Source organism: Frankliniella occidentalis, unplaced genomic scaffold, assembly GCF_000697945.3.
Source record: "Frankliniella occidentalis isolate FOCC.00 unplaced genomic scaffold, Focc_3.1 Scaffold562, whole genome shotgun sequence".
Classification (NCBI taxonomy): domain Eukaryota; kingdom Metazoa; phylum Arthropoda; class Insecta; order Thysanoptera; family Thripidae; genus Frankliniella; species Frankliniella occidentalis.
The window spans coordinates 44,516-52,212 of NW_026267678.1; the positions used below are offsets into that span (position 1 = coordinate 44,516).

General features: G+C 64.0%; 2 protein-coding genes across 2 annotated transcripts; one reads left to right on the top strand and one right to left on the bottom strand.

Moving 5' to 3' along the window:
- The first annotated feature begins 1,176 nt into the window (after window positions 1–1,176).
- On the top strand, window positions 1,177–5,148 carry LOC113217993 (uncharacterized). The gene is made up of 8 exons (XM_052275287.1): window positions 1,177–1,387; window positions 1,491–2,120; window positions 2,267–2,811; window positions 2,895–3,095; window positions 3,174–3,700; window positions 3,794–4,061; window positions 4,147–4,391; window positions 4,468–5,148. The coding sequence occupies exons 2-8, from the start codon at window positions 1,501–1,503 to the stop codon at window positions 4,822–4,824; spliced, it is 2,763 nt and encodes a 920-aa protein (XP_052131247.1). The 5' UTR covers window positions 1,177–1,387; window positions 1,491–1,500; the 3' UTR covers window positions 4,825–5,148.
- LOC113218015 (uncharacterized) lies at window positions 5,068–7,493 on the bottom strand. The gene is made up of 5 exons (XM_052275288.1): window positions 7,261–7,493; window positions 6,600–7,171; window positions 5,932–6,513; window positions 5,533–5,605; window positions 5,068–5,450 (listed from the first exon to the last, which is right to left on the bottom strand). The coding sequence occupies exons 2-5, from the start codon at window positions 7,157–7,159 to the stop codon at window positions 5,238–5,240; spliced, it is 1,428 nt and encodes a 475-aa protein (XP_052131248.1). The 5' UTR covers window positions 7,160–7,171; window positions 7,261–7,493; the 3' UTR covers window positions 5,068–5,237.
- Window positions 7,494–7,697: the final 204 nt, after the last annotated feature.

A 7,697-nucleotide genomic window follows, 5' to 3' on the forward strand; every position in this document is an offset into this window, starting at 1 on the left:
CACACACACACACACATACACACACACACACACACACACACACCACCTCTGGAGGGCGACACCGGAGAGATGACATGCACGACAGCACGACGACGGTCCTCATAGTCATAGTAGTTGTGGTTGTCGGCGGGGTCCCGGCGCCCGCGTTCAAGTCCCTCATGACGTTGCCGCGGAGGGTGTTGCTCCTGGCGTGCTGCCGCTGCAAGTGGTAATGACGATGGCACCCGCATTGCTACTAGGCTCACGCGGCACAGGGGGCGGGGGGCGGGGGACGTGAGAATTGGTGCTTGGCACAACGATCGCCACCCGACCGAGCGTTGGCCGCGACCACCGGTCCTGCCCGCCCCTACCCTGCCGGCGCGGCGGGCCCAACTCGATCCATCTCGCCCCCGCCCCCGCGGTGGTGTGGTGGTCGAGTCAACACCGCGCCGGGGGAGAGGAGGAAGGAAGCGGCGCACGGGCGTTCTTAGAAACAGAAAGCGACAAACGAGCGATCACGCCTCCGAGTTCCCAGTCAGTTCAACAGCCTCAAAACATATGCTTGACTTGACTAACCACGAGGCCTGAACCCGGGGAAAACGAGGGAAAAGGAGGGGGGCGGGGCGTTTTTAGAAACGGAACGAGCGAGCGAGAGAAATCGTGAACGATGCGTTCACGTCGTCAACGCGTGCCACGTTCACCTCGCTCTGTTCCTACGAACAGCCAAGTTCATCCTCTTTCAGGCTCTCTTAGCGCCTGATAGGAAGGCCACATCTTGCGAACCGTGCACGTGTGTACTGCGGGCTGGCCTACTCTGAGTCCCGCAGGCGCCGAGCTCCCGAGAGCCACAGTGAGAGAGACCGAGTTAGGCGCGCAGATTGGCGCGGTGAAAAGCGTTCAGCTGCAGTGGCCCGCACCGCACCACCACATGCCCCTCCACGGCGCGCTGGAGGCGCGATTTACTACCCGTGGCGGAAGCCGAAGGATACAAGATACAAGACCGAAACCTGAGAGCCTCTGCTTTTTGCTGCAGCCGTTCGTAGTAATGGAGGTGATGTCAATAAGGGCAGGTTACGGCGCTGAGTCAGAGTCGAACCCCCCGATCGATTCTCCCCCCCCCCCCTCCTCTTCCCGACGCCACTGGGGTCGCCGTGCTGCAGTGCGGAGCGGGTGGAGGTGGAGCGCCAGTCCAGTATGCGCCAGCGCGCGACGGCGTCGATACCGCGGGCCGGAGCAGGACGCCCCGTAAAGCCATGACCCCACTGCACCGTGGCGTTGAGGTGGACGCCGCCGTGGAGCGCGTCGGCCGGGGTCCGTCTCGCGCCTCGCCTCACCTCGAGCGGCTGCTATGCTGGATTAAACGTCATGGAGGCAGCTGATCGGACTGCTGAACTGTCGTCAGGGTCAGGTGAGGGCGAGGCAGGCCTTCGAGGATGCCGCTATCAACCCCCTCCCCTCCCACCTACCCTTTACCCCAGGTTGCGCAGACTCACACCCTCTTCTGTCCGCAGTGAGGGCGCAATGTCCTTCCCCAACGTACTGCCCGAGTCCAGGGCGTCGACGCCCGCGGCGGGCTCCTCCACGGTGGGGCGCCAGCTGGGGACGGCGGTGTCGGCCGTGATCTCGGCCACGCGCTGGCTGCCCGCCGAGGAGCTGAAGCGGAACGCTGACCTGTATCGTGACTGTGGCCAACTGCACCGCCGCTGCGGGCTGCTGGTCGTCCGGCTGCGCCGCCTGCTGCTCCACATCGCAGGCACGCCGCCCGCCCCGGAGCCGGGCATCCCAGGGTGCACCGTGGTCGGGAACACCATCGACATCCAGGAGCTGTCGGCGGCCGTGGACGAGGTGGTGTCCGTGTCCGCGGCGCTGGCCCGCGTCCGCGCCGCCGTGTCGCAGGCCGCTGCCCAGGTCTCGCAGGCCACCAACAGCGCCGAGGGCGGCGGGGGGCCCGGGGGCGGCGGAGGGTCGGCGCCGTGCGGCGCGGGCTGCGGGGCCGTGCTGGCCTACAAGCTGCAGTGGTGGCGGGGCCGCGTGTGGCAGGACCGCGTCACGCTGCTGCACCTCGTGCAGGCCATCGTCACCGAGACCCTCTCGCACTCCACCCAGCACCCCGACTGGCCCGGCTGGCGAAACATACTCCGGTACGCTGGGCGACGCTGGGCGGGGGGAGGGCGCCTGTGGATAGGCCGCGTGCCGAGTGCGCCCGTCGGGCGGGACTGCCTAGCAGCCGCCCGGCGGGCGCCGTCTGGCTGCGCAAGCGTGACAGAGGCTGTGCGTCTGTCCGCAGGATGGTGGCCGTGTACAACGACATGCTGGGCCTGGGCTCCTCCGGGGACGGCAGTGTCGTCGGCGTGTGCAGGAACTCGTGCGCCACCCTGCAGCACCCGCTGCGCAAGCTGTCGCTCACCAGGATCCTGCAGTTGTTGGCGCAGCAGAGGGCCGAGCGCTGCTGCCGCCAGCTGGTGCAGGGCCTGCTGGCCAGCTACCGGCCGCCGCACGTGCGCCCGTACCATCGCCACCACGACCCGGCCAACCCGGACAGCCCGGGCTCCAGCTGCTCGCCGCCTCCGGACGACGACAACTCGAGCATGGAGATCTTCAGGGCGCTCACCCACCACCTGTCGCCGCCGCACGGGCTGACGCCGGTGGCGAGCGACGCGGGCTGCGCCGTGGTGCAGGGCCCGGTCAGCGGCGGCAGCGCCGAGGGGAAGCTCGACCTGGAAAGGATCGTTCGCGCCGAGGACGCCCTTCTCGGCGGGCTCCTCCAGGCTGCCGTCCACCACGCTCCGCACCTCCTGGGCGCCGGCGCCGTCAAGAACTCCAAGACGACGGGTGAGCTGTAGTAGAATGGTGTGAGATAGAACGTGTCAGCTTGGAATAAAGAATGTTCCACGTCGACTACTTTCGTTCGACAGATGAAAAGCGGCCGCGCGGCGGGGTACGGCGGCGCGCTCAGCAGTACTACCAGCAGCTGCTGTGGGGTGAGGTGGGCTGCGTCGTCGAGCACGTGCTCCTGTGGTGGGGAGCCGGGAGCGCCCGTCGCGGGCCACTGGGCGCCGAGCCCCCCGAGCACTGCCACCACCTGCGCGCCTGGCTAATCAAGCTCACCAAGTCTTGTAAGTGGTGTGCGTGTTTTGGAGAAGAGTTTCGGGCTGCATCCTCAGCGACACTGACGCTTTATGTTTCCCGCACAGCTGCCGTGCCCGCACTGTGCCTCGGCGCGCTGCAGAGCCTCGTGGACTCGCTGGGCGTCCACGTCACGTCGACCTCGTGGGACGTGCTGTTCCGGCGCGCCATCGTCGCGGCCGGCCACCAGCACTGCCGCTCGCGGGCGCCGCGGCCGGGGGTGGCCCGCGGGCCGACGGCGACGGACGCCGAGGACGAGCAGCAGGAGGCGGGGCGCGGTGACCTGGAGGCCGGGGTGCGAGGCACCGCGACCGGCCGCCTGTTTGCCGCCACGCTGGCTGACCTGGTGGACCTGTCCAACCACTGCGAGGGCGACGGGCCCGCCAGCGCCGCGCCGCCTCTGGACGAGATCGAGGCCCTGCCTCTGGTCGAGCAGATACCCCTCCTCCATAGACTGGACCACTCGGTGCACACAACCCGGCTGTGGACGGCCGCCCGCGCACGCCTGCTGGCCAGCTCGTGGACGCTGGCCGCCTTCTTCCTCGTCAGCCAGCGCGACGTGGCCAACTGCCTGTCCGAGCTCAGCAGACTCAAGGTGCGCCTCCACACCGGACTGGCGCCTGTCACCGCGCCCCGCGCACCCGAAGCTCCCCGAACTCATAATTTTTAACTACTTTCTGTTTGCCAGCTCCGGGACCACGGCGACCTCCCTCGCACAGCCAGCGTCCACGTCACCGTCTGCAGCAAGATGAGGGCCAAGCTGGTCTCCGAGGTCAAGGAGAACATCAACAAGCTCAAACGCGTGCCGGAAGAGTCCATCTCGGTCTTGGCGTCCATCTGCCGGACGGTGAGCCTCGCCACGTTGCACATGATCTTCCCCGCGGCCCGCTACTGGCGCCAGAACGGCTCAGGAGGCATGCCCGAGTACGCCACCGCCTACGTCGAGGACTACTTAGGTGAGCGGACGGCACGACGCGTGCAGGTGAGAGGGCGTAGACCCCGAGTCTCTGTGGTATTCCCGGTCTTCCCTCCCCTGTGCAGAGCGCGTTCTGCGGCCGGTGCTGGCGGCGAGCGGGCTGCTGACGGCGAGCGTGCAGCTGACGGTGGGCGGGCTGGTGCTGCGCATAGCGTGCGAGTCGTGGCTGGACCACATCTACACGCGCCGCATCAAGTTCAGCGAGTGGGGCGCGCTTCAGCTGCTCACCGACTTCGGCGCCGTGCCCACCTGGCTGTGCGAGCGCGTGTCCCTGCCGGCCGAGCTGCGCGCCTCGCTGCTCCGCCACGAGGTGAGTCCCGGACCGTCCCGGACCGGAGAGCTATGCAGAGCGCTGTCTCACCCTTGTCATCTCCCGACGCCCGCAGGTGCTGCGACGCTGCGAGGGCGTCGGCCGCCTGCTGCTGCGCCGTCCCGGGGAGCGCGTCGCCATGTCCGGGCACGCCGCCGCCCCTGGCCCCTCCTCGACGGCGCACCCCGCCCTGGCCGGCAGCACGCCGGCGGGCCGCTTCGGCCAGACTGGGGACCAGGGCGGCGGCGCGGGAGGCAGCGCGGGGGGCGGCGGCTCTGAAGCCCTCATGCCCGCCGAGATGTACGTGCCAAACCAGGAGCAGTGGCTCGAGCTGCGCGCGCCGCGCGGCCCCGGCAACCGGGTGCGCGCTCAGGCGCACGGGCTGTGCGCCGCTACCCTCTGCTGCATGCTGCCCGCCGCGGCGCCCAGCTGACCCGCCGCCCATCACCACCCCCGCCGCGCACCCGCCTGACCCATACTTCGACTTTACGAAGCAGCAATGAGCAAGTTCCTTGTGTTGCCAAGCGGAACGTGGTATGTGTTTAATGTGTCATATTATTGCGTTACAAGGGGAATATTGGCAAGTATGAGAACTACAATGCAACCCCAGGGGCAGAACAAACAAAATATAACTTGTGTGACAGGGCTACGAAGAAAACAAGAGGCGAAGAAAATGCTACGAAAGTGTGTATTTAATTAAACACTTTGTATCAAATACGTCATAAAAATATATAAAAAATGATTGTCACAGCAAAAATGATTTTACATGCAAATTGAATGCGTGTAATATACATGCAAGTTAAAATCTGAGATCAATTATTCAATCAGAATAATTATAGAGGTACCTTACGTATCAAAAACTTGGAAAGTTCCCACTAGGGTACCAGACGATAAAACCACGTTAGTCGAAACAGTTCTTGTTTTTGCCACGGGATGCAAGGACCTGTTGTCTTTTTTTGAGGGTTGGGTTGCAGCAACCGATTGATACTGCCAATCGGTTAGTATGCCGAATATAGTTGATACTCCCGTGGCAGCGTCTTGTCTGTTGGGATCCAGTCTCTGTGAAGAAAAAGGAAACAGGTCTTTAAGAGAAAAGTCCTGCAAGGGATTCAAATATTACAAAGCATGCACTCTTCTTCACCTCATCCACCAGGGGAAGGTCGTTGGCTTCGTCGTCGTCCACAGGGACGTCCGAGAGTGTCTGGGACCACACCCTAAAACAAAAGATCATTTATCAACCGAGCGAAAGTGGATTATACAGGGTGGGTGATCCGCACCCTAATTTTTCTGGTTATGCTGTACCGGATTCATGCAAGAGGACGGGTCGGGACGGGTGGCATACTCGCACGGGGCCGTATGGCGCCATGGCCAGCGACGGTAGGCAAGCCCACCCGCGTGCTTGAATCCGGCAAAATATCAGCAGGAAAAAAAGACGACGCGCATCACCCACCCCCAACCCACCCTGTATAGCATAGTAGTTTCCCACTCGCTTTCTGGAAAAACTTGCTGGGGAAAACATGACGTATCCAGTTTTACGTACCATTCACTGGCCCGCTGCGCGCTGGTCAGCTCTGGCACCAAGGTAAGGAAGCCGCTGGAGGATTCTGGAGACAGTAGCCTGTTTCTTGGCGCGCTCTTCCCGCCAAAGCTTACGGGGCTGATGGGCCGGACGGGGGAGAAAGCGGTGGTGACTAGACCCTCCATGTCGTCAACGACGGTGCCCTGGGCGTCGTCATCGTCCTCGTAGACCTGCGCGGCGAGGTCCTCGACAACCCGCTCGGACACGCTGGTTTGTGCGCCGTGGTCCACGGTGGCGACCCGCTCGTCGATGGTGGCCTGCGCGTCGTCGTCGTCGTCGGCGGCGGCGACCTGCGCGTCGGTGTCCTGCGACGGCTGCGAGGGCTGACTGGCCGACATGCAATCCGCGTTCGGCGAGCCGGGCGCCAGGACGCCGGGCGTGGGTGACGGCGGGTCCACCAGCTCTTGCGAGGACTGCGAAGGGCCAGATGTCGCCGAGGTCTCCGTGGCCGCGGGGCAGAGCCTCTTCCGCGGGCTCCGGGTCGCTGGCGGGCTGTGCGGCCGGCGGGGAGCCCTGCTGCCGCGTGAGGACGTGCTGCACGCGCTGCAAGGATAAGAGCGGTCAGCCTCAGGGCGCGTTGCAGGAAGACATGCAGCATGCAGCTGGGGGATGAATCGGCGCTGACTTACCTGCGCGGAGGCGTTGCGCTCGGGGCAGCGGTGCTGGGCGGCGGGGCGGCTGTGCTGGGCGCCGAGGCGGCGGGTTGCTGGCCGTCAACCTCCACCACGCTGTCATAATGCACGTAGACCATTTGTCCGTCCGCGTCCGGCGCGCAGCGGTAGGCGAGACGCAGGGTTGGGGGCGGCGCGGATGGGCTCGTGCCGATGGTGTCCTGGCCGTCAGGGTAGTGGACCATTTTCGGCCCGTACTCCATCAAAACTTCGATGGGTGACGACCACAAATTTGCCACGGCGTATAAGGAAATGTGGTCGCCCCAGCCACCGTCCTCGACCAGATCGATGGAGTGGTCTAGGTCCTGCCTTTTATCGGCGGTGTAGAAATGCTGCAAAGTGGAGCGATTCTTTCGCATGAATCCGGCCACCTCGCGTCGGAGCTCGGCCACCGCGTCGTCGTCGGGGATCTGGTCGCGGCGATCCGGTGGCAGGCGCTGGTGGAGGACTGCCCGGTAGAGGCAGTGGCCATCGGCCGGGATCCTTTTCACCGTGACCGTGCCATCGTCACAGAGCATCCTTGTCGTGGCCTGGCGAACATAGAGAAGAGCGTTCGTCGGTCACCACACAGCACTTACGAACGGTGTCGTCGGTCAGTGAAACACAAACCCATACGCACCTCGCCTCTCTCCTGCTCGCTCCACGGAATGTCGCCGGACACGCCAACATCCGCCTCGTCGGCAGCGTCATCAAATAGGCGCCTGGAGCAGAAAGAAAAGTGAAAATACGGTCCTAGAGGGGCGGAGGGACGGAGGGAGGGACCAGGGTGGCCACGCAATTGGAGTTTTCAAATTCCCTGACTTTTCCCTGACCTTCCCCTGACTTTTTATGCAAATTCCCTGACTTTTAAATGTATTTTAAGTGGAACTTTTTGCCTCTCAAAGAATTGAAAATGCCACCGGAAGTTTGAAAACAACAATTGGGGCAAGACCAACATTCAATTTCCTGACTTTTCCCTGACCAATATTTTTTTCCCTGACTTTTCCCTATGACTTCCAGGTTGCGTGGCCACCCTGAGGGACGGAGGGAGGGACGGAGGGAGGGACGGAGGGAAAG

What these genes read in the sequence shown, in the direction of transcription:
- LOC113217993 (XM_052275287.1), top strand. Translation starts at nt 1,501, where the DNA reads ATGTCCTTCCCCAACGTACTGCCCGAGTCCAGGGCGTCGACGCCCGCG. An exon ending in GGCTGGCGAAACATACTCCG is followed by an intron (nt 2,121 to 2,266) that starts GTACGCTGGGCG and finishes GTCTGTCCGCAG; the next exon opens with GATGGTGGCCGTGTACAACG. An exon ending in CTACGTCGAGGACTACTTAG is followed by an intron (nt 4,062 to 4,146) that starts GTGAGCGGACGG and finishes TCCCCTGTGCAG; the next exon opens with AGCGCGTTCTGCGGCCGGTG.
- LOC113218015 (XM_052275288.1), bottom strand. Translation starts at nt 7,159, where the DNA reads ATGCTCTGTGACGATGGCACGGTCACGGTGAAAAGGATCCCGGCCGAT. An exon ending in GCGCAGCGGGCCAGTGAATG is followed by an intron (nt 5,606 to 5,931) that starts GTACGTAAAACT and finishes CTTTTGTTTTAG; the next exon opens with GGTGTGGTCCCAGACACTCT. An exon ending in ACCTTCCCCTGGTGGATGAG is followed by an intron (nt 5,451 to 5,532) that starts GTGAAGAAGAGT and finishes TTTTCTTCACAG; the next exon opens with AGACTGGATCCCAACAGACA.